The sequence below is a fragment of the Ranitomeya imitator genome, chromosome 4, assembly GCF_032444005.1.
Source record: "Ranitomeya imitator isolate aRanImi1 chromosome 4, aRanImi1.pri, whole genome shotgun sequence".
NCBI lineage: Eukaryota > Metazoa > Chordata > Amphibia > Anura > Dendrobatidae > Ranitomeya > Ranitomeya imitator.
The window spans coordinates 674,071,099-674,097,365 of NC_091285.1; the positions used below are offsets into that span (position 1 = coordinate 674,071,099).

At 42.8% G+C, this 26,267-nt stretch overlaps 1 protein-coding gene across 1 annotated transcript in view; it reads left to right on the forward strand.

Annotated features, from left to right (window-relative positions):
* Positions 1-3,717: 3,717 nt before the first annotated feature.
* LOC138677284 (complement C3-like) overlaps positions 3,718-26,267 on the forward strand; it is a 103,005-nt gene continuing 80,455 nt past the window's right edge. Inside the window, exons 1-11 of the mRNA XM_069767315.1 lie at positions 3,718-3,800; positions 5,317-5,506; positions 9,177-9,339; positions 9,671-9,741; positions 10,756-10,847; positions 11,451-11,530; positions 11,623-11,710; positions 14,397-14,499; positions 15,545-15,665; positions 19,391-19,506; positions 21,382-21,528. Coding sequence (XP_069623416.1) covers positions 3,736-3,800; positions 5,317-5,506; positions 9,177-9,339; positions 9,671-9,741; positions 10,756-10,847; positions 11,451-11,530; positions 11,623-11,710; positions 14,397-14,499; positions 15,545-15,665; positions 19,391-19,506; positions 21,382-21,528 — 1,236 coding nt within the window. The 5' untranslated portion in view covers positions 3,718-3,735. The remainder of the gene's footprint in view (positions 3,801-5,316; positions 5,507-9,176; positions 9,340-9,670; positions 9,742-10,755; positions 10,848-11,450; positions 11,531-11,622; positions 11,711-14,396; positions 14,500-15,544; positions 15,666-19,390; positions 19,507-21,381; positions 21,529-26,267) is intronic.

The window sequence follows — 26,267 nt, forward strand, 5'->3', positions numbered from 1 at the left end:
AATCTAGTATATATATATATATATATATATATATATATATATATATATATACTCGTATATATCTTTGTCACCTTAAAAAGAGGGGGGCCCAGACACATTTTCTGCACAGGGGCCCCAAGCTGTCTGTGTCCGCCCCTGCCTGGCAGCACTGATGGAGTCAAGGTTGAGAAGGAACCAGAAGTGTTGTGATAGAGATGAAATGAGTGGTAAGGCAAGGAGCCGACTATAGTTTCTTGCAGCAACGTTGCTATATACAATTTTACCCACATGTTAAAGACCAGGATAAGATAAAAAATGTAATATATCATGTAAGGGTTGTTCCAGTTTAATCAAACATCAAACACAATCCATAATCAAAATAAATGTTTTATTGAGATAAAGAACAATACAATAAAAATAGAACTGAAAAGTTAATGGTAAAAACAAGGAACAATGAAAACAAGAGGAGGACGATGAACAACACAAAATAATGAATATAAGATTACAATTCCCAGGGTAGCCACCAGATCGACGAATATTACTAAGGAGTAAGGCTGGTTTCACATTTGCGTTTAAAAACGCAGCATTTTAAACGCAAACGCATTTGGTGAAAAAACGCGTTTAAACGTGTTTAAACGCTGCGTTTTTTAGACGCATGCGTTTTTGCATGTTTTAATACAAACGCGGCGTTTTGACGTGTTTACATGCGTTTTTTCCTGCGTTTACGTTTTTGAAACGCATGATGAGAAGTGTGTGACAGCTGCCAATCATCAAAATCAACAAGAAAACCCACTATAAACAGAAATAGCTAGGGTTAGGGTTAGGGTTAGGATCCCTAGTAACCCTAGGGATCCTAACCCTAACCCAAACCCTAACCCTAAGGCAGGGCTCCCCAACCTGTAGCTCGGGAGCCACATGTGGCTCGCGGTCCCATGAATTGTGGCTCTCGACTGTCTGCCAACTTGTTGCATTAGGTCCAGATCTAGGAAACAGGAATGAAGAGTACATCTCAAAATGGTGAATTTTTTGAGTAGCCCTGCACAGAAGTGCAGATCTGGATACACATTTATTGGTCTTTGGGGTTTAGAGATGTTTAGGTATGGTACGCTGGAGGATGGTACTACATATTAGAGGAGGTGCTCAAAGCTGGATGTGACAGTGTGTTGGGAGTCCTTGCTGGGAGAATACTGAATGGGGGTATTGTGGGAACCCCTAGATCTCAGCCTACTGCTTGGAGTGATTTCTGTGGAAAAGCTTCGGTTATCATTATACCCGTAATGGGGGCTTTGGTTAACTCCACTTTGAAGGGGGTGGGAGCTGGATGTGGCTCACGACCCTCTCTCAGTGCTGAATGTGGCTTGTGACCCTCTCTCTTAGCTGAATGTGGCTCTCAAGGTCAGAAAGGTTGGGACCACTGCCCTAAGGGATCCTAACCCTAACCAAAACCCTAAGGGATCCTAACCCTAACCCTAAGGGATCCTAACCCTAACCCTAAGGGATCCTAACCCTAACCCTAAGGGATCCTAACCCTAACCCAAAAACTAACCCAAACCCTAGGGATCCTAACCCTAACCCTAAGGGATCCTAACCCTAACCCTAAGGGATCCTAACCCTAACCCAAACCCTAACCCAGACCCTAGGGATCCTAACCCTAACCCAAACCCTAACCCAAACCCTAGGGATCCTAAATTAGAAATTACTACATGTTGCATTTCTGCAACCAAACGCATGCATAGAAACGAGGCATGCATTGTCAAAACGCGGCAATACGCATGCAAAAAAACGCATGCGTTTTTAATGTTAAGTGTAGGAAAAAAACGCATGCGTTTTTGCGCAAAAACGCAGCGGCAAAAAACGCAAATGTGAAACCAGCCTAATGGTAACAGGTATGTATAGGTACATATATATTTCCACAAAGTTAATTACAATGTAAGTTGTATATGCAGAGATTTGCTGCAATGTAATGCACAAAAAAATAAAGTAAATAGTGAAAACATAGACATACAGTTGTGCTCAAAAGTTTTCATACCCTGGCCGAATTTTTGCTTTCTTGTGCAGATACGTTCTTTTGATCGCCCGTTATTGCATTTTAATGCAATGTCGCGGCGACCAAAAAACCGTAATTCTGGTGTTTCAATTTTTTTCTCACTACGCCGTTTAGCAATCAGGTTAATGCTTTTTAAATTGATAGATCGGCCAATTTTGAACGCGGCGATACCAAATATGTGTAGGTTTGATTTTTTTTTTTAGGATGGGGCGAAAGGGGGAAGATTTAAACTTTTATATATTTTCTATTTTTTTCATATTTTTAAAAACATTTTTTTTACCTGTGCCATGCTTTAATAGCCTCCATGGGAGGCTAGAAGCTGGCATAGCCTGATCGGATCGGCTCAGCTACATAGCAGCAATCATTAGATCGCTGCTATGTAGCTGAATTGCAGGCTTGCTATGAGCGCCGACCAGAGGGGGTCGTTCACAGCAGGCCGGCATCAATAACCATAGAGGTCTCAAGGACCTCTATGGTTACCATCCTGACGTATCGCCGACCCCCGATCAAGTGACGGAGGTCGGCGATGCACTCATTTCCGGCCGTGCAGCCGGAAGCGCCGGCTAAATGCTGCTGTCAGCGTTTGACAGCGGCATTTAACAGGTTAATAGCGGCGGGTGAATCGCGGTTTCACCTGCCGCTATTACGCGCACATGCCAGTTGTACAAAACAGCTGACATGTCGCGACTTTAATGTGGGCTCACCACCGGAGCCCACATCAAAGGGGGAGACACGACATGCGCCGTACTAGTACGGGGCATGTCAGGAAGGGGTTAAATCATGACAACCCAAAACATCCAAATAAACCTGATCAAAAGTTCACATGCCCCATTTCTTAATACCGTGTATTGCCCTCTCTAACATCAATGACAGCGTGAAGTCTTTTGTGGTAGTTGTGGATGAGGTTCTTTATTTTCTCAGATGGTAAAGCTGCCCACTCTTCTTCGCAAAAACTGTACATTATAATAAAATATAACCAAAAGAATAATAAGAAACCTCAGACCCCGACGCTGGTTTAAACCCTACTTCATCTGGGGGGGTCTAAAATACTATCGGTAGCGATGAAAGTAGCCTCAATCATCTCCTTGCTTCATTTCCTGCCTTTAAATAATATTCAAAGATGTCTCACCATAGGTTACAGTTGCCATTGTGATAGGATCATTTCTCATAATTGCTTCTATCAAGGGTTTTTCTGTTTTAGACAGCCCCATTTCAAATGTTCAAAACTCCATCAAAGTTGAAGACTGCTATAGAGTGTAACCTTGCCTTTGGAGGACCACTGAATCTGAGGACTGCTGATCATCTGGACCCACCACTATCAACATTTTGTTGGTAGACCTCGCTATCGAAACTATCCAGCTGGCCAACCATCCAGTCAACCAACTGATTACCTGGTTTAACAGGGGTCATAAGTGTTGGCCAATTGTGATGTAGTGTACTGGTATATCTTCATACTCTTTAGTGGGCTATTGAAACAATCTCCTGACCTTTACAAGGCCATCATTATCCGTTTCTATTTCCTTGTTGAGGTGCATTGGCAAAACTCTAAACCCTGGTGATATTTGCATATTGTGCTTTGGCAGCTGAACAAGCTACTTAATAAGTATAATAAAGACTATTTATATTGGATGAAGGCCATCAAGAAGACTCACTATAAAACCTTCTGGATACCAGGGAACCATCTCATACCCCAGAGCAGAGCAGGCACCATGGGGTGTAGAATCCTTTGTCTGATCCTGCTTTGTTTTCTGCAGGAGTCATATGGTCAACCACGGTGAGTATCGTGAATTTACCTTTACTTTCTAAACTCATAAATATGAAGGTACACTCAACATTTTTTTTGTTGAGTTTTATAATCACTTTGGATAAGATGTATAAGATTATATTATTTTTTATATATATTCACTGCATATATCCAGAATTGTTCTTGTAGGACTAGGTGTAGAACTAGGTCATGAAGACATGCACCCTATGATAGAAATCTCAGGATGAACATCCGGTATTAGGATATAGCGTAAGTCCTTCTTCGACACTGTTTTGAAAAAAAGAAGCCATGTTTTTCTAACCTTGAACATGGCCTTTAAATTATATATCATACATGGATAACAATTAGTAAATTTTGAATTTGCTTCCTAAATTTACATTTACATATTCTTTCAGTGGATGAAAAATAAAATTCCACGCAGATTTCATATGAGGGGACATCCACTTTGTTTTCAGATTTCATAGGGAAAGAAAGAAAAACAACCCATTGTAGAAACTTCTGAGAAATATAGAGGGGCGGTCCTCTCCTTGATCTCCTCATCTCATGTAGAGTAGGTACAAAGATCCTCTATCGACTTAGTGGACTGTACAAGTCTTCAATCTGGAGGACCTCATCTATCGACTTTGTGGACTGTATTAGTCTTCAATCTGGAGGACCTCATCTATCGACTTGGTGGACTGTATTAGTCTTCATTATCGAGGACCTGTCCTGTTCTGACTCGAATGGACACTATCTAAATCTTAGTTTCCCAAGGGGCCAAGGTAGATCACAAATTTCATGTTAGCAGTGGTGGTCCCAGCATCAAAGTGCTTATCATCAATAGAGTCTTTCATTAATTCAGGTTTGTCCAAAGTGGACAACCTATCTAACAGTGCTTCTATACATATTTGTGAAAATGATCTATGTATATATGGTCTCCTCTCTACTGAGAGTCAAGAACAGGACTTTCTTCCTCTTGGGATTACCAAATATGTCTTTTGGATGATCCTCAACTGCTCCATACAGAGAAGTATTGCTTACCAGGTTATAACAGTTTAAAGGGACTCTGTCACCTGAATTTGGCGGGACTGGTTTTGGGTCATATGGGCGGAGTTTTTGGGTGTTTGATTCACCCTTTCCTTACCCGCTGGCTGCATGCTGGCTGCAATATTGGATTGAAGTTCATTCTCTGTCCTCCATAGTACACGCCTGCGCAAAGCAATCTTGCCTTGTACAGGCGTGTACTATGGAGGACAGAGAATGAACTTCAATCCAATATTGCAGCCAGCATGCAGCCAGAGGGTAAGGAAAGGGTGAATCAAACACCCGAAAACTCCGCCCATATGACCCAAAACCAGTCCCGCCAAATTCAGGTGACAGGTTCCCTTTAATTTAAAAAAAAAACTTTTATGAAGGGCCTTTCCTGAATTAAAAAAGCAGGGCTATTTTCTCACAATAACAGTGCCACACCTGTCTTCAGGTTGAGTGTGGGATTGCAAATATAGACCTAAAGGGAATGGTAGCATAATGAGATAATTCTCCGTAGATGCATCCTGATCACACCCAGTGTGCTCCACATGGATACTGAGGAAACCATCATGGTCTCCATAGAAGGACGACCGGTCTCATCTATTGACATCACTGTCCAGGATTTCCCAGAGAAGAAATTCTTGTTGGCTAACAGCGTGATCTCTGGAAATAAAGACAATTACTTTCTAGGAAAAGCTGTAATAAAGGTAAATTAGCCCAAAAATGTGCCCAATAATTAATGCATTCCTGATTCTTCTTTTTCTTTTTTTAATTCTTTTTTTCCTTTTCACCACACTACCTCTTTTAAATTTACATCTTCTTTATTTCCTTCCTTCCTTCTGTCACTGGGATACTGCGACAGAGAGGGGCCAGACGATCACAGCCTCTTGGTTTCATGAACTCTTGCACTGATTAGAAGCACTTCACCATCTTATTAAACAGTGAAGTTATTTTCTTTGCTAGCAGTGCGAGGGTTAATCTGTTCAGTTGAAGCTCCTGGAGCTTTCCTAACTGGATTGTCTCAGCTGTTCAGTGTTGGCCTCTCCCCTTGGCTAAAGATGCTGGCCTCTGGCTCTTATGAGTTGCCGGTGGCAGTTCCTACAGCCTGGGTTGTGTTGGAGGTGTTGTCTGTGGTTGGAGTTGGACTCTGGAGATTTGTTCAGGTGATTGTCGTTTGGAGTTTTGTTTGTGTGCACATCCTCATCCTCTCCTATTTGGTTTCTCCTTCCTTTAACCCCCTGTGTTCCACTATTTTTTCTGATTTCTATTTTGATTTATCCATATCTGTCTTCCGCTTGTTTGACTGGTTACTGTATTCCTATACACTTCAGCTTCCACCTTCCCTGTTGGTGGGGGAGGGGGACAGATAAGGGTTATATTAGGAGCTTAGCAAGACACGTGAATCCATCGTCTCCACCTTCAGGAGTAATCCGGGTGACAGGGATAGACCAGGACGCCCCTAGCTATAGGGATCTGGTTAGCACCCAAAATCATTAGAAATTATGTGACTCCTTCCTTCCATCTATTTCTTTTACTGGCCTATCTAGCTGCATATTTTCCTTCCCCCTTTCTGATTAACTTTCTTCCTTTTGACAATTCTTTCTTCCTTACCACTTATTCCATATATATTTCTTCCTTCATTATTTATGTAATTTTTTGCCTTTTTTTTAACCAATACTATTTACGAATCTAACTTCCTTCCTTATTATTTTTGCCATCAACTGAATTTACCCCTCCCCATTCTATTTACCTACATACAGTTAGGGCCAGAAATATTTGGACAGTGACACAATTTTCGCGAGTTGGGCTCTGCATGCCACCACATTGGATTTGAAATGAAACCTCTACAACAGAATTCAAGTGCAGATTGTAACGTTTAATTTGAAGGGTTGACCAAAAATATCTGATAGAAATTGTAGGAATTGTACACATTTCTTTACAAACACTCCACATTTTAGGAGGTCAAAAGTAATTGGACAAATAAACATAACCCAAACAAAATATTTTTATTTTCAATATTTTGTTGCAAATCCTTTGGAGGCAATCACTGCCTTAAGTCTGGAACCCATGGACATCACCAAACGCTGGGTTTCCTCCTTCTTAATGCTTTGCCAGGCCTTTACAGCCGCAGCCTTCAGGTCTTGCTTGTTTGTGGGTCTTTCCGTCTTAAGTCTGGATTTCAGCAAGTGAAATGCATGCTCAATTGGGTTTAGATCTGGAGATTGACTTGGCCATTGCAGAATGTTCCACTTTTTGGCACTCATGAACTCCTGGGTAGCTTTGGCTGTATGCTTGGGGTCATTGTCCATCTGTACTATGAAGCACCGTCCAATCAACTTTGCAGCATTTGGCTGAATCTGGGCTGAAAGTATATCCCGGTACACTTCAGAATTCATCCGGCTACTCTTGTCTGCTCTTATGTCATCAATAAACACAAGTGACCCAGTGCCATTGAAAGCCATGCATGCCCATGCCATCACGTTGCCTCCACCATGTTTTACAGAGGATGTGGTGTGCCTTGGATCATGTGCCGTTCCCTTTCTTCTCCAAACTTTTTTCTTCCCATCATTCTGGTACAGGTTGATCTTTGTCTCATCTGTCCATAGAATACTTTTCCAGAACTGAGCTGGCTTCTTGAGGTGTTTTTCTGCAAATTTAACTCTGGCCTGTCTATTTTTGGTATTGATGAATGGTTTGCATCTAGATGTGAACCCTTTGTATTTACTGTCATGGAGTCTTCTCTTTACTGTTGACTTAGAGACAGATACACCTACTTCACTGAGAGTGTTCTGGACTTCAGTTGATGTTGTGAACGGGTTCTTCTTCACCAAATTAAGTATGCGGCGATGATCCACCACTGTTGTCATCCGTGGATGCCCAGGTCTTTTTGAGTTCCCAAGCTCACCAGTCAATTCCTTTTTTCTCAGAATGTACCCAACTGTTGATTTTGCTACTCCAAGCATGTCTGCTATCTCTCTGATGGATTTTTTCTTTTTTTTCAGCCTCAGGATGTTCTGCTTCACCTCAATTGAGAGTTCCTTTGACCGCATGTTGTCTGCTCACAGCAACAGCTTCCAAATGCAAAACCACACACCTGGAATCCACCCCTGACCTTTTAACTACTTCATTGATTACAGGTTAACGAGGGAGACGCCTTCAGAGTTAATTGCAGCCCTTAGAGTCCATTGTCCAATTACTTTTGGTCCCTTGAAAAAGAGGACGCTATGCATTACAGAGCTATGATTCCTAAACCCTTTCTCCGATTTGGATGTGGAAACTATCATATTGCAGCTGGGAGTGTGCACTTTCAGCCCATATTATATATATAATTGTATTTCTGAACATGTTTTTGTAAACAGCTAAAATAACAAAACTTGTGTCACTGTCCAAATTTTTCTGGCCCTAACTGTACCTTCTTTTCATTACAGCTTCCTTCCTTCTTTCCTCTTATTATTATTTCCATCCTACTTTCCTTCTTTCTTATCTTTCTTTCCTGCATAAATTCCTTTCTCCATCATTACTTTCCAGTCATTATAGTTTACATCACCCCTTTCTGTTTCATCCATCCTTCTTTTCAGTCCTTCTTTTGGTGTTTTCTTCTTTTCCACTCACTTAATTGACCTTTCATTTGTCTTCTTTCCTCCCTGCTCATCTCCTTCATTCTAATTTCTCTTTCTTTCTTTCTTTCTTTCTTTCTTTCTTTCTTTCTTTCTTTCTTTCTTTCTTTTTCTTTCTTTCTTTCCTTTTCCATAGATTTCCTTCTTTCTTACTTCCTTACTCATATTGTTTATTAACCTACCTTACTTTTTTCCTTTCTTCATTCTTTTATTTTCATTTCTTTCTTTCTTTCTCTCTTTCTTTCTTTCTTTCTTTCTTTCTTTCTTTCTTTCTTTCTTTCTTTCTCTTTCTTTCTTTCTTTCTTTCCTTTTCCATAAAATTCCTTCTTTCTTACTTCCTTACTCAAATTGTTTATTAACTACCTTACTTTTTTCCTTTCTTCATTCTCTTATTTTCCTTTCTTTCTTTCTTTCTTTCTTTCTTTCTTTCTTTCTTTCTTTCTTTCTTTCTTTCTTTCTTTCTTTCTTTCTTTCTTTCTCTTTCTTTCTTTCTTTCTTTCTTTCTTTCTTTCTTTCTTTCTTTCTTTCCTTCCTTCTTTCTTTCTTTCTTTCCTCCCATTCCCTTCCATCCTTTCCTTTACTCTTCTCTCTTACAACCACCCACCACTCATTTCTTCTTCTTCCTACATTTCAGCTGCCCTCTTTCTCTTCCCTTTTTATACCCTTTCCTTCTCGTTTCCGTCCCTCCTTTTATCATTGATTTTTATTCCCTTTTTATGTGTACTTTATGTGCACTATGATAAATATTCTATTATTTTAGATTTCATCTCGGTATTTTACAAAAACCACAATGAAGAAGCAATTTGTTACTATCCAGGCCAGAACGTCGGAGTGTTCATTGGAGAAACACGTCCTTCTGTCCTTCCACAGTGGCTACATCTTCATCCAGACTGACAAACCCATCTATACCCCAGGATCTAAACGTAATATCTGCACTGAAATATTCAAAGAACATGCATCTTACACTAAATTTAATTGAATTATGCTTTATATGATCCTTTTTGGTATAGTGTAGCGCCACCTTTACTCATAGGCAGTGTCTGATATTGCAGCTTAGCCTCATTCACCTTAATGGACATTAGTGATACTATTAATTGGAAACTAATAGCATCTTCCCCCTATTATCATGCAACCCCCTTAAGTAAAAGTTGAATAATAGTTAAATATCGCTCTTTTTCCGCACTAAAATGTTGACAGGTTGATGATATTTAGACAAAGACTGTTGACTTCACCATAACATTTCACGCCTTCCAGTTCTATATAGGATTTTACCAGTGAATTACAAGCTACAGCCAAAACAAACTTCTGTGGTAGTGGAATTCCAGGTAAGACTTATGACTTAAGCGGGGGTGGGACAATAAGTAGGCAGGAGAGGAGGAGTCGAGTCTGTTACATAGGAAACCAGGAAGGATCGCAATCATCCCTAACATTATCGGCACTGCGGTCAATCGTGCAGAGATAAAGCTGTCGGAATAATGGCCGCATCCTTCAAATGAAAAAGATATGAAGAAATGAAAAAGATATGAGGTCAACTTTGTCACATAAAAATAAAGATTATTATTTCTTCAAGATCACGATCACACTTTCAGTATTTGATCAGTATTTTACATCAGTATTCAAAAGCCAGAATCAGGAGAGGAACAATCAGAGAAAAAATATAATGGAAACACGTGCACCAGTTACCTGGTTTTGGCCTACAAATACCGATGTAAAATACTGACCAAAAACTCAACGTGTGTGGCCTAAGTGTGACTTAATAGAGGGTGACTCAGGAGCAGGGATGCTTTCGATTGCATGCCTTTAATTGAGACATTTTTGGGATGTCACTGTTAGGGGGCACTATGAATGACACTGTTATTGGGGCACTCTAGATTTCGCCATTATGAGGGTACTATGGATATCACTCGTAGAGTATGGGGGCACTGTAGATATTGCTGTTAAGAGGGTGTTGTAGATGTCACTGTTAATGGGGTACTGTGGCCTTCACCATTTTGGGGTTACTATGGATGATGCTCTTACTATGGAAGTCACTGTTATGTGAGCTCTGTGGAATTTACTCTTAGGCTAGGGTCACACTTGCGAGTGCAATGCAAGAAACTCGCGCATCAATACCCAACGTTGCCGCCGGCATTCGGCACCGGAGCGTTCAGCTGCATAGAAATACATGTATCCGCACACTCCAGTCCCGAGTGCCGGCGGCAGTTTCGGGAATTGATGCGAGAGACTCATGCGAGTTTCTCGCATTGCACTCTCAAGTGTGACCCCGGCCTTATACAAAGAGTTGTGGATGTCACTTATTTAGACAACCTAAAGTTTACCTTTCTCATGTTTTGTTCTAGAATCCAGAGGGTATTATTGTGAAAAGAGATGTATTTCAACCTGATCCATTTGGGTTTATCTCAAAAAGTAACGATTTGTCAGAGCTGGCCAGGTGAGAATGACATATAGAAAGGTCCAGCTTACCGCACAAGAACAATCTAATAAGATCCCTTCCTTTGGATATGTTCTACTCATGCACAGGCTTCTTGTTTATTATTACTCACTGATTTCTCACCAAAGACCCAGATACTTGGCCCTGTCAACCGTTCTGTGAAATGACCCAACACGCCAGTCCTTGACAAGAACTATTTGAGCTGAGCTTGGGAAACTCAAAGTCTCCTTTGCCATGTAAAAAAAGCATTCTAAGCTGCATGTGGTACGTGGTCGGACAGCTACAAACCAGCTTCCATGAGATTCAGGTCATGTCACCAAGACCCACATTTTAGCGGCTCAGCGGTGAAAAACCCTGACTCCTATTACAACACCTTTCTCAAACTACTACACTACAGACTGCAGCATCTCTATTAATGTCTCATCCCTAAAGTCCAACTATCTTTCATCATAGCCTGTTTCAGAGATCTAGGTATCAAAACCTTGGCCTTTACCCATTAACCGAAGTAGTATCTGCAGGTGGAGTCTGTCCTTAGTCTAGGGTAAGATTGGAAATGTTCTTCGCATATTTAGTGTACTAACAATTTTGCAATTTTGCCCTCAGTCTTGGCACTTGGACCCTCTTCACAAGGTATGATGACTCAGTTGAGAACTTCACCACCAAATTTGAGGTGAAAGAATACGGTAAGAGAATTATCAGGAGGCTATCAGATTCTTGGACTTGCCAAATGACACCATTCATTCACAGTGGCTTCTCTTTTTCATCGTGACATCAGTGCTGCCAAGCTTTGAAGTTACCATCAAGACGGAGAAAAATTTCATGTATCTAGACGATAATACATTTACGGTGACTGTTAATGCGCAGTGAGTATCTACAGCTGAGGTTTTTCAAAATCTGTTTTCCGAAAAGTTGGAGAAGGTCATCAATGGAACTTCTCATCATCACTTACCACCTATAAACATAGACTGCCTCTCCGGCAAACAAAATATAGGAACACCATTGATCTGTCACAGTGTTTACTGACTTTTGCCAGTTACAGCAGATCAGCACCTACTATTCAAACAGGAGCTGATCGGCAGTAACTGGTGGTGGCCACTTAGCTTTAAGGGATCATTGGTGTTCCTCTCTGTACATTCACGCATGAATATCAGCAAAGTTGATTACAATGCAATTCTGAAAGTAAGATCTATAGAAATTGTGTGCTATGTAATGCATACAAATAGTGTAATGTAATACACAAAAATAAATCAGTGGTAAAGCAATAACGATGCATTATTGTAAAACATCTAGAAGAATAAAATTAGAAGGTGTCACCACATCAGCCTCCATCTCAGATCCTGGCATGTATTTCATTCCAAAAGAAAAAGTAAAGAATTAACTTCAGCATTCTTAGATGGTCGAAGATAGTGCGGAGGGTAATTCGTAAGCTTTAGCCAGAGATTTACTAACCTTCCTTAAAGGGGTTTTCCATTTTACCAAAAGTGACCTCCAATGCTTTTTCACATGTAAAATAACAAACACAGATACTCGCCCTCCTCGGGTCTAACTTCATCTCTTCTCCAGTCTCTGTGTATTGGCTGCACCCAGTAACAGAGACTAAAGCGGCAGTGTAGACATGGCGTCATTTGTTATCTTAGGTGTATAGAAGCATTTGGGGACCACTTACATTTCTTAAAGTTGAAAACTAGGGTTGAGCGAAAAGGGTCGGCCAGATTCAGAAGTCGCTGACTTTTGGCAAAGTCGGGTTTCATGAAACCCGACCCGACCCCTGTTTGGGGTCGGCCATGAGGTCGTCGATCTTCTGAACTGGGATCGGAATTCTGATACCGATTCCCGATATGTTTAAGATATCGGGAATCGGTATCGGAATTCATATTTAAGTGTAAAATAAAGAATAAAAAAAAAAAAATATTGATATACTCACCCTCGGACGCGCCCTGGTTCTCACCGGCAGCCTTCCTTCCTAAGAATCAGCGCCTGAAGGGCCTTCCATGACGTCGCGGCTTGTGATTGGTCGCGTGAGCGGTCACATGGGCGTCACGCGACCAATCACAAGCCACAACGTCATCTAAGGTCCTTCACGCGCTAATTCTTAGGAAGGAAGCGTCCGAGGGCGCGTCCGAGGGTGAGTATATTCCTAATAGGTATATACTCACCCTCGGACGCTCCCTGGTTCTAACCCGCAGCCTTCCTTCCTAAGAATCAGCGCTTGAAGGACCTTAGATGACGTCGTGGCTTGTGATTGGTTGCGTGATGCCCATGTGACCGCTCACGCGACCAATCACAAGCCGCGACGTCATCGAAGGTCCTTCAGGCGCTCATTCTTAGGAAGGAAGGCTGCCGGTGAGAACCAGGGCGCGTCCGAGGGTGAGTATAGCAATATTTTTTATTTTGATTCTTTATTTTACACATAAATATGGATCCCAGGGCCTGAAGGAGAGTTTCCTCTCCTTCAGACCCTGGGAACCATTAGAAACCCAATGCACTGTATTGGGTTTCGAGTTTCGGCCGACCCCGACCCCGACTTTTCTATAGGATCGGCCGATTTCACTAGACCCGACTTTTGAAAAAGTCGAGTTTCGTGAAACTCGACCCGATCCTATAAAAAGAAAAGTTGCTCAACCCTATTGAAAACCCTTAGAATATTGAATATGGCTGGTGGTAAGACGTGGTTTAGGGTTTAATGATGATATGTATTTTGAGGCCTAGGATGTATTAGTTGTGACCTTTTTGTGAAGGAGTTAATGGCACTATACTTATGGTAACGAACAAAGTTGGGCATACCTGGAAATCTAAAGTAATGAAGGAATTAGTTGTCAACAATTAGGTGGAAAAGGCTATTGACGTGGGTAACATAAACATTTTAGGTGGTGTAAGGTAGTAGAAGGGTAAATGCCCGCATGTAATCCTGGTGTGATCTAGGGGACTGAAGGAGTCAATGGCAGCATCCTTGGCAGTCAAGAGCATTAAGCGGTTTTGTTTCAGTATACATAGTGATCAGGAGTGATGAAGGGGTGAATTTCAGTACCCCTGTTGGTGTAGGGCAATGAATGAGTCATGGACAAATGTTAGTGTCGAGCAGTCTTCCCCAACTCAAGAGCCCCCAACAGGTCATGTTTTCAGGATTTACTTACTACGGCCCAGGTGATAATTCCATCAACTGGATAAGCAAGAATTCCATCACCTGTGCAATACTAAGGAAATCCTGAAACATTGACCTGTTGGTGGCACTTGAGGACTGGAGTTGGAGAACATTGGTCTAGATCTAGAGTATTAAAAGTGTACGATTCAGAATCCCTCGTAATCAGGGGTAGCGAAGGGGTGAATTTCAAGACCTCTGGTGTTTAAAAACCATGGATTTGAATGAGAACAATGAAACAATCTGCAGTATCTGGGTCACCCTGATTTATCTCCAACATGGGTCTTATCGGTTGGGTTAAGTGGGATATCATTAGTTACATCTGAACAGAAGGTCTACAAATTATAGCACATGAGCATAGAAGGAGTAAAGGAAATATTGTGATCACATGCTGCTTCCATGCCCTCTAGATACATCTATGGGAAGCCCGTTTCTGGTAAAGCCTTTGTACTGTTCAAACTGAAGAGAGGAAATGAAGAAAAAAGTCTCACAGAGTCGCTAAGGAGGATTCAGGTAATGTGATATATGTCATATATCCGATATTACACATAGAGGAATGTAACTTGGGTTACAAGAACAAAACTACTTTCAAACTGTACAACTACAATTCCAACAAAGTTGGAACATTGCGTAAAATGTATAAAAGGTAAAGAAAACAAGAATTCAATGATCTGGAAATCTCTTACAACCATATTGTACTTACTGTAGACCACATAACGTGAGACGCGTTTCTATTTCATTAGTAAAAATTAACTGATTTAGAAACTGGTGTCAAAGACACATCTCAAAAACGTGTTGGACAACGTTAGCAAAAGTCTGGAAAAGTAAATGGTACTAATGAGAAACAGCTGATAGGTCATTTTTCATCAAATATGACTGTGTATAAATAGAGCTTGTGAGAGAGGCAGAGTCTCTCAGTAGCAAAGATGGTCAGAGGTCACCAATCTATGAAAAACGTCATAGAAAATTATGAAACAATATTAGAAAAATGTTCTTCAATGTAAAATTGTCAATAATTTGAATATCCCGCTATCTAAAGTTCATAATATCATCAATATATTTAACGATTCTGGAAAAATCAATGTGCACAAGGGTCAAGGTTGTCAGTCATTTTGGATGCTTGTGATCCATGGGCCCTGGAATAGAAAGAGAAATGATATTGTCATGCAAATCTCTACACTACGCTTCCTGCATCTCTGATGGTATGGAGTGGGTAGCTAAAACAATGAGAAAGAAACTATCAATTCAGAGCAAAACCAGTACATGTCACGCAAAGTGATAATAAAAGGACAAGAGATAAAGTTAAATTTCAGGAAACCATATAATGGGCATAGTAGTATGGCGCTACAGATGAAAAGAAGGACTCGTATTCACTTAATAGAGTGAACCTGCAATACTAGGTATTGCCTGTAGGCAGGAGTGGCGCTGTTTCCAGTAGAGACTAAAAGTAATACTAATAATATTCTGGAAGACTGGCAATGGAAACTCTTGTTCACTGGAGATTATTGAGAACCATTGTCTATGGGACGTGATTAGTTTTTCTTTTATGTTTACATAGATTTCAGATGGGATTGGCCACGTCGACTTGTTGAGAGAAGATCTGATAAAAGGCGTCAATCATCCTGACGAGTTGCTGCAGCACAGATTGCATGTTTCTGTGACCGTCATAACTGACTCAGGTAAGAGGCGCATGGTGATCGTGGTATTAGGCAGGTCAGCAAGATCTCCGAGCTCGGGCTAAGGGGAAACGGAAGGGGACAAGTATTAGAGAGGAGGAAAGGGGCACAGAAGAGGGGAACAGGTGAGAAGAGAGGAGGAAAGGGACACAGAAGAGGGGAACAGGTGAGAACAGAGTAGGTATCAATAATGAAGATGGGAGAAGATTCAGAAAACGGAAATAAATGTAAAACGGGAGCTGATATAAAAGAGAAGAGCAGATGTAAAGGAGAGAGGAGCAAACGGACAAGTCCTACATACACAGGAGGAGACAACGGATATAGAAGAGGGCAGCGGATACAAGTGGTAAGCAGATGTGCCAGAGGGGACTCAGGTGAAGAAGATGGGACACATGTGAAGAGGGGACACATGTGAAGAGGGGGCACATGGGAAGATGGGACACATGTGAAGAGGGGGCACATGGGAAGATGGGACACATGGGAAGAGGGGACACATGGAAAGAGGGGCCACTTGTGAAGAGGGGCCACTTGTGAAGAGGGGACACACACGAAGATGGGACACACGTGAAGAGGGGACACATGTGAAGAGGGGGCACATGAGAAGATGGGACACATGTAAAGATGGTACACACGTGAAGGGGGGACACATGTGAAGAGGGGACACATGTGAGGAGGGGACACATGTGAAGAGGGGACACATGTGAAGAGGGGGCACATGTGAAGAGGGGACACACACAAAGATGGGACACATGTGAAGATGGGACACATGTGAAGAGGGGGCACATGAGAAGATGGGACACATGTGAAGATGGGACACATGTGAAGAGGGGGCACATGGGAAGATGGGACACATGTGAAGATGGGACACATGTGAAGAGGGGACACACGTGAAGAGGGGACACACTTGAAGAGGGGACACATGGGAAGATGGGACACATGTGAAGAGGGGGCACATGGGAAGATGGGACACATGTAAAGAGGGGGCACATGGGAAGATGGGACACATGGAAAGAGGCGCCACTTGTGAAGAGGGGCCACTTGTGAAGAGGGGACACACATGAAGATGGGACACTTGTGAAGAGGGGGCACATGAGAAGATGGGACACATGTAAAGATGGGACACACGTGAAGGGGGGACACACGTGAAGAGGGGACACATGTGAAGAGGGGACACATGTGAGGAGGGGACACATGTGAAGAGGGGACACATGAGAAGATGGGACACATGTAAAGATGGGACACACGTGAAGGGGGGACACACGTGAAGAGGGGACACATGTGAAGAGGGGACACATGTGAGGAGGGGACACATGTGAAGAGGGGACACATGTGAAGAGGAGGCACATGTGAATAGGGGACACACACAAAGATAGGACACATGTGAAGATGGGACACAAGTGAAGAGGGGGCACATGAGAAGATGGGACACATGTGAAGATGGGACACATGTGAAGAGGGGGCACATGGGAAGATGGGACACATGTGAAGATGGGACACATGTGAGGAGGGGACACATGTGAAGAGGGGACACATGTGAAGAGGAGGCACATGTGAATAGGGGACACACACAAAGATAGGACACATGTGAAGATGGGACACAAGTGAAGAGGGGGCACATGAGAAGATGGGACACATGTGAAGATGGGACACATGTGAAGAGGGGGCACATGGGAAGATGGGACACATGTGAAGATGGGACACATGTGAAGAGGGGACACACGTGAAGAGGGGACACACTTGAAGAGGGGACACATGGGAAGATGGGACACATGGGAAGAGGGGACACATGGAAAGAGGGGCCACTTGTGAAGAGGGACCACTTGTGAAGAGGGGACACACACGAAGATGGGACACACGTGAAGAGGGGACACATGTGAAGAGGGGGCACATGGGAAGATGGGACACATGTGAAGATGGGACACATGTGAAGAGGGGGCACATGGGAAGATGGGACACATGTGAAGAGGGGGCACATGGGAAGATGGGACACATGGGAAGAGGGGACACATGGAAAGAGGGGCCACTTGTGAAGAGGGGACACACACGAAGATGGGACACACGTGAAGAGGGGACACATGTGAAGAGGGGGCACATGAGAAGATGGGACACATGTGAAGAGGGGACACACGTGAAGAGGGGACACACTTGAAGAGGGGACACATGTAAAGAGGAGACACATGTGAAGAGGGGACACGTGAAGAGGGGAGCAGATGATGAAGAGGAGGGCAGGTATAGAAAGGATCAGATACAGATGAAAGGATCACAAATACCATAGAAGAAAGGAGCAGATATAAAAGAAAAGATACACGAGAAAGGATAGATACGAAAGTAGGGTATAGATAAGGAAGAGGGAGCAGATTCCAATAAGGGCAAAATGTATGGAAGAGAAAAGTTTATATGGAAGAAAAGAGCATATCTCAAAAAGTGGAGCAGATACAGAAAATGGGAGCAGATATGAAAAAGAAATACACCTACAGAAGAGGGGAGCAGATATAAGAGAAGAGATGAGGGAAGCAGATACAGAAGAGCAGATAGCGAAGAGGAGAGGAAACCAAAGAGGGTGACATTTATGGAGGAGGAGAACTGGTATAGAGAAGGGTAGCAGATCTACAAGTCAGGAGCAAATACTGAAGAAGGGAGCAGAAAATGACGAATGGCGCAACAAAAAGGAAAGAAGCAGAAATAAAAGAACCGGAAAAGGAGAAAAGAGGAGATATGAAAGTGTATATATAGGGAGGAATACTACAGTGTACGTAAGGAGGCAGATACAGAAAGAGGAAAGGAAAGATAAAGAACAGAAGAAAGAGGCAGAAACAGAGGAGGGAAAGGGAGTAGCTGTGAGGGAGGGAAGCAGAAGGAGAGGAGCGGCTGCAGGAGGAGACAGCCGGTGTGGGCACTTCCATTCTTCAGCTCTAATCTACATACATCGTGATCGGAACATAAAAGAGAAAAAAAAAGTGTTCATTCAGTCAAAGTGATCAATATGCCCATTTTCCCCATAGAGAAGTTACTTGTTTGGTTTGTGGGACTTGATCTGGAATTTGGGACATGGGGAATAAATATGGAAAGTACAGAGGTTGTAGCCGCTCTGGAGACTTCGAGGGTCCAAAAGATCTCTGTTCACCATGAGTAAGGGAGCTACACAAAATCAGACCCACGTAGGTGCTACTTGCTGATGTTATCGCTATTTTAATGCACTTCAATAAAGTCTGCAATTTTTGACTCCATCTTGAGCTGGATCTCCTCTATATCTGCCCCATAAGGGGACCAATACTATAAATGAAGTGTGATTCTTTGGGAATCAGGATTTCTCTGGGAGCCAAGAAGCTCCTTCCGGTTACATATGAGGAAGGTCACTTTTACAGCTTAGCTGCTTTTGATCGGTTCCTCAGAACTTGCTGGGATTTCTTGCTGTGAGAGAGAACTGCTTCCCTCAGTGGTTGAACGCAGGGAAATTCACTCAAGCCCATTGCCAAGAAGTGACTTTCCCATGTATTTAGAACACACTATATAAAAATATATGTGGAACCTAAAAACAAAGCGCTGTTTCTATTCTTTTGGTGGTCTGATATCTGCTCCTTATGGGGCAACATTTCAAATAAGTGCATATTAAAAATGTTCACTTATACAAAAACGGGAGATCACATCCAATCAGTTTCACACTCTGTATTTTTGAACGAATAGCGGATTGTATTATTGAGACCGACTCTTAATCTTTCCTATCATAGGTGGAGATTTAGTTGAAGCCGAGCTGGGTAACATATTTATAGTAAAATCACCATATAAAATCCTCTTCACCAGGACTCCAAAATATTTCAAACCAGGAATGCCTTTTGACCTCACGGTAAGCATTGTCTTATGATTTAGTAGTTACATTAACCATTATAAAAATAATTAATGGTATAATATGCAGGTAAGGTCATATAAAGGAATAGCGCCACCTAGTGAGTAAACAAGGAATCACACATCCATTTTTAAAGTGCTAGTGCAACAAAAAGAAGTTATAAAATATAAATAACTTTACAGCATTATTCAAATGGTGGTTAACCCTACGTAGGTCGACTTAGAAAAATATTTAGAAATGTATCAAGTGCAGTATATAGTGCTTTATTTTACGGTCCCATATAAGTACAATGGTTTTGTAAGTTGTTCATAGAACCAATTAGTTTTAAACCGGTGTTAGTCTCTGCAAAAAAAAATATCAATATAGCCTTATAATTATTATCATACAGTATATATTCACTCTACGCAGCTAAGCATTAAACCAGTGTTAATCCCTGTCAGGAGGCTATCAATACTTTCAATATAGTCTTTCAATTGTAATCATATATATTTATGCCATAAAATTAAGTATTAAACCAGGGTTAGTCCCTGCAAAGAGGGTATCAATGGTTTAAATGCAGCCCTGAAATTAAAATCATATATATTTTTTCATTAGTAACTAAATATTAAACCAATAGGTTATGCAAGGCCTAGAGAAAACGAATTAAGAATAGGGGGAAAATAAGCAAAAAATGGTAAATAACATATGTAACTGGGAGTAAGTTTATCACTGATCCCTTTAACACACGTTTCACCAGAATGGTTTCTTCAGAAAAGGACACCTTCTTTCTAAATATTTTTCTAAGTCTACCTACACAGGGTTGATGACCATTTGAATAATGCTATAGAGTCATTTATATTTTATAACCTCTTTTGTTGCACTAGCACTTTAAAAATGGATGTATGATTCCTTCTTCACTCACTAGGTGGCGCTATATGCTTTAAATGGATATACGATTCCTTTTTTACCATCTAGATGGCGCTATTGCTTTTTATGACCTTACCTGCATATTATACCATTAATTCTATTTATAATAGTTTGAAACCAATTGATAAGGGACTTTCATACTAATAGTCATGTTTATGTATGATATGAATATTGTCCCTGCCCTATAGTATTGAGTTTCATCATGGAACTTGGGAGTGGAACTATTATAAACATTACATTTTATATGTCATTTTTACCTGTTCTTTATAAATCATCGCTCTAATAAAGATTTACAATTTTTTAAATATTTTTTTTGATGGTTCACTCTTTTTTTGGTTTTCTTGGATATCTGACCTATTGAACTCCCTTGCTGTGTGTTGCCCTTTTGGTTGTGTTATAAATTAGACAGAACAACACGAGGACACAGAATATGTCAATTAAATCTGGGGAATTAGGAGCTTTCTTAGCTTCCCACTTGCTGAGGATTTATTTTTTCCTTCCTTTATGTTGACTATAAATGTTTAAAAATTGACTCCGTCTCCATAAAATGTGTCTATGGTCAAACATTAAATAATAGAAAAGAGGGAGAGGAGGGGGATGCAGCTTCAGCCTCTCACATAATGTTTCTTTGAAATATAGCACACAGTTTTTGAGGGACCTGGTGACTGACGTGCCCAAAAGCCCCTCTACCACATAGGGAGACACCAATGTTATGAATGCCACATGGTAGGTGGGGGAGCCCCGTTACAGCTTTCTTTAATTGAAACCCCCAAAAATTAAAAATCATTTTCTGAGTCGGAAATATAGAAAATCATAGGTGTCAAAAATAGTTAGTTTGGTTACACTGCTTTAGAGGAGCTTTGTGTTATTTCTAAGAGAAAACAACCAAACTCGTCTAGTTCTTCAGTTCGAAAAAAAATTCCTACCGTCAATTTTTTCCTTTTTTTTCTCCTCTCTCGTTTACTGTAGGTTATTGTGACAAATCCAGATGGTTCTCCTGCAAAAAATATCCCACTGGTGGCAGAACCCGGGAAAGTCGGTGCCATGACCCTATCGGATGGAACAGCAAGAATATTTGTGAACATAGGCGCAAATGCCAATATACTGAATATAAATGTGAGTACCATTGGGTTTATGGGACTAGTTCACATGTTGATGGATCTAAGTAGGGATGACATAGCACATGGACAGCCAGTTCAGCTGTATATAGGGCACTGGGCCATGTATATTGTCATTATTTCACTTTGTCCCCATGTAGGTTCTCCTTCTCTAACTCATATTATTTGAGCGCCCCCATCCTGCATCTACCTATGCTTTCATTAATAGTTCTTCTTGTAGAAGCCTCAGACAGGGAACGTGCTGCGCCTGATGTTAAAGGGGCAACAAGGTAGATATTGATTGGGGAGAATATTAGACAGGGAAGTGTTGTGAATTCCGCTCTTGGGCTCCCTCCGGTGGTTGTAAGTAGCATTTTTGTGAGTTCTGCTCTTGGGCTCCCTCCTGTGGTTTTGAGTGGTATGGCTGCTTCTTGGATTTAGCTTCAGCAGCTGTTTTCACTGATCGTCTTTCTGGCTCGGCTATATTAGTCTGGCCTTATCCCTCATTCAATGCCAGTTGTCAATTGTTCTTGCCTGGAGTCATTGCTCTTAGGATTTTCCTGACACTCTGACCAGTTCAGCAAAAGCTAAGTCCTTGCTTGTCCTTTTGCAGTTCACTTGTTGTGGACTTTGTTGTTCAGCACTTTCTATGTTTTGTTCATTTGTCCAGCTTATCAGTATGGATCTATTCAGCTAGGCTGGAAGCTCTGGGCAGCAGAGTTTGCCCTCCACACCTTTAGTCAGGTGTGGAGATTTTTGCATTCCTCTGCGGTGGACTTTTTCTAGTTTTTATTACTGACCACACAGCGTTCTGTCCTGTACTATTTCTATCTAGCTAGAAGTGGCCTCCTGTGCTTAATCTTGTTTCATACTACGTATGTCATTTCCTTCTCCTCTCACAGTCATTACTTGTGGGGGGCTAATCTATCCTTTGGGGATTTTCTCTGAGGCAAGATAGTTTTCCTGCTTCTATCTTTAGGGGTAGTTAGCTCTCAGGCTGTGACGAGATGCCTAGGGAGAGTTAGGAGCATTCCACGGCTACTTCTAGTGTTGTGTCGAGCTTAGGGACTGCGGTCAGTATAGTTACCACCTGCTCAGAGCTAGTCGCATGTCGCTCCTTAATCACCAGACCATAACAGGGAAGATGAGCAAAGAGGCATGGCTCAGCTGGAGCTGACAGAGAGGCTCAGTAGACATCCCCATGGCCTGCAGGACTCCTGCCGTCAGCCAAGAATCAGAAGTCATGAAATAAAGCAGATAAGTATAATTGGGAGATCTGCTGTGTCATTGATGTTAGTAGAGAGAGTGTTCAGTGCATTTCATTGTATAAGTGACATATGTGCTTTTGTCTGATCAATGTATCATATGTGTAATGTAATAATGACATCAGTGTGCAGTGTGCGAGAGCTGTGTGCGGTATATGGCCAGTGTGAGAGCTGTGTGAGGTATATGGCCAGTGTGAGAGCTGTGTGAGGTATATGGCCAGTGTGAGTGCTGTGTGCGGTATATGGCCAGTGTGAGTGCTGTGTGTGGTATATGGCCAGTGTGAGTGCTGTGTGTGGTATATGGCCAGTGTGAGTGCTGTGTGTGGTATACGTCCAGTGTGAGTGCTGTGTGCGGTATATGGCCAGTGTGAGTGCTGTGTGTGGTATATGGCCAGTGTGAGTTCTGTGTGTGATATATGGCCAGTGTGAGTTCTGTGTGAGGTATATGGCCAGTGTGAGAGCTGTGTGAGGTATATGGCCAGTGTGAGTGCTGTGTGTGGTATATGGCCAGTGTGAGTTCTGTGTGTGATATATGGCCAGTGTGAGTTCTGTGTGCGGTATATGGCCAGTGTGAGTGCTGTGTGTGGTATATGGCCAGTGTGAGTGCTGTGTGTGGTATACGTCCAGTGTGAGTGCTGTGTGAGGTATATGGCCAGTGTGAGTGCTGTGTGTGTGGTATACGTCCAGTGTGAGTGCTGTGTGCGGTATATGGCCAGTGTGAGTGCTGTGTGTGGTATACGTCCAGTGTGAGTGCTGTGTTTGGTATATGGCCGGTGTGAGTGCTGTGTGTGGTATATGGCCAGTGTGAGTGATGTGTGCGGTATATGGCCAGTGTGAGAGCTGTGTGAGGTATATGGCCAGTGTGAGTGCTGTGTGCAGTATATGGCTAGTGTGAGTGCTGTGTGCGGTATATGGCCAGTAGAAGTGCTGTGTGTGGTATATGGCCAGTGTGAGTGCTGTGTGTAGTATATGGCCAGTGTGAGTGCTGTGTGTGGTATATGGCCAGGGTGAGTGCTGTTTGAGGTATATGGCCAGTGTGAGTGCTGTGTGAGGTATATGGCCAGTGTGAGTGCTGTGTGTGGTATATGGCCAGTGTGAGTGCTGTGTGTGGTATATGGCCAGTGTGAGTGCTGTGTGTGGTATATGGCCAGTGTGAGTGCTGTGTGTGGTATATGGCCAGTGTGAGTGCTGTGTGTGGTATATGGCCAGTGTGAGTTCTGTGTGTGGTATATGGCCAGTGTGAGTGCTGTGTGTGGTATATGGCCAGTGTGAGTGCTGTGTGAGGTATATGGCCAGTGTGAGTGCTGTGTGTGGTATATGGCCAGTGTGAGTGCTGTGTGTGGTATATGGCCAGTGTGAGTGCTGTGTGTGGTATATGGCCAGTGTGAGTGCTGTGTGTGGTATATGGCCAGTGTGAGTGCTGTGTGTGGTATATGGCCAGTGTGAGTTCTGTGTGTGGTATATGGCCAGTGTGAGTGCTGTGTGTGGTATATGGCCAGTGTGAGTGCTGTGTGTGGTATATGGCCAGTGTAAGTGCTGTGTGTGATATATGGCCAGTGTGAGTGCTGTGTGTGGTATATGGCCAGTGTAAGTGCTGTGTGTGGTATATGGCCAGTGTAAGTGCTGTGTGTGGCATATGGCCAGTAGAAGTGATGTGTGTGGTATATGGCCAGTGTGAGTGCTGTGTGTGGTATACGTCCAGTAGAAGTGCTGTGTGTGGTATATGGCCAGTGTGAGTGCTGTGTGCGGTATATGGCCAGTGTGAGTGCTGTGTGTGATATACGTCCAGTAGAAGTGCTGTGCGTGGTATATGGCCAGTGTGAGTGCTGTTTGTGGTATACGTCCAGTGTGAGTGCTGTGTGTGATATGTGGCCAGTGTGAGTGCTGTGTGCGGTATATGGCCAGTGTGAGTGCTGTGTGTGGTATACGTCCAGTAGAAGTGCTGTGCGTGGTATATGGCCAGTGTGAGTGCTGTGTGTGGTATATGGCCAGTGTGAGTGCTGTGTGTGATATATGGCCAGTGTGAGTGCTGTGTGTGGTATATGGCCAGTGTAAGTGCTGTGTGTGGTATATGGCCAGTGTGAGTGCTGTGTGTGGTATACGTCCAATGTGAGTGCTGTGTGAGGTATATGGCCAGTGTGAGTGCTGTGTGTGGTATACGTCCAGTGTGAGGGATGTGTGTGGTATATGGCCAGTGTGAGTGCTGTGTGTGGTATATGGCCAGTGTGAGTGCTGTGTGTGGTATATGGCCAGTGTAAGTGCTGTGTGTGATATATGGCCAGTGTAAGTGCTGTGTGTGGTATATGGCCAGGGTAAGTGCTGTGTGAGGTATATGGCCAGTGTGAGTGCTGTGTGCGGTATATGGCCAGTGTGAGTGCTGTGTGTGGTATATGGCCAGTGTAAGTGCTGTGTGTGGTATATGGCCAGTGTGAGTGCTGTGTGTGGTATATGGCCAGTGTAAGTGCTGTGTGTGGTATATGGCCAGTGTAAGTGCTGTGTGTGGTATATGGCCAGTGTAAGTGCTGTGTGTGGCATATGGCCAGTAGAAGTGATGTGTGTGGTATATGGCCAGTGTGAGTGCTGTGTGTGGTATACGTCCAGTAGAAGTGCTGTGTGTGGTATATGGCCAGTGTGAGTGCTGTGTGCGGTATATGGCCAGTGTGAGTGCTGTGTGTGGTATACGTCCAGTAGAAGTGCTGTGCGTGGTATATGGCCAGTGTGAGTGCTGTGTGTGGTATACGTCCAGTGTGAGTGCTGTGTGTGATATATGGCCAGTGTGAGTGCTGTGTGCGGTATATGGCCAGTGTGAGTGCTGTGTGCGGTATATGGCCAGTGTGAGAGCTGTGTGAGGTATATGGCCAGTGTGAGTGCTGTGTGCAGTATATGGCTAGTGTGAGTGCTGTGTGTGGTATATGGCCAGTGTAAGTGCTGTGTGTGGTATATGGCCAGTGTAAGTGCTGTGTGTGGTATATGGCTAGTGTAAGTGCTGTGTGTGGCATATGGCCAGTAGAAGTGATGTGTGTGGTATATGGCCAGTGTGAGTGCTGTGTGTGGTATACGTCCAGTAGAAGTGCTGTGCGTGGTATATGGCCAGTGTGAGTGCTGTGTGTGGTATACGTCCAGTGTGAGTGCTGTGTGTGATATATGGCCAGTGTGAGTGCTGTGTGCGGTATATGGCCAGTGTGAGTGCTGTGTGTGGTATACGTCCAGTAGAAGTGCTGTGCGTGGTATATGGCCAGTGTGAGTGCTGTGTGTGATATATGGCCAGTGTGAGTGCTGTGTGTGATATATGGCCAGTGTGAGTGCTGTGTGTGGTATATGGCCAGTGTAAGTGCTGTGTGTGGTATATGGCCAGTGTGAGTGCTGTGTGTGGTATACGTTCAATGTGAGTGCTGTGTGAGGTATATGGCCAGTGTGAGTGCTGTGTGTGGTATACGTCCAGTGTGAGGGATGTGTTTGGTATATGGCCAGTGTGAGTGCTGTGTGTGTTATA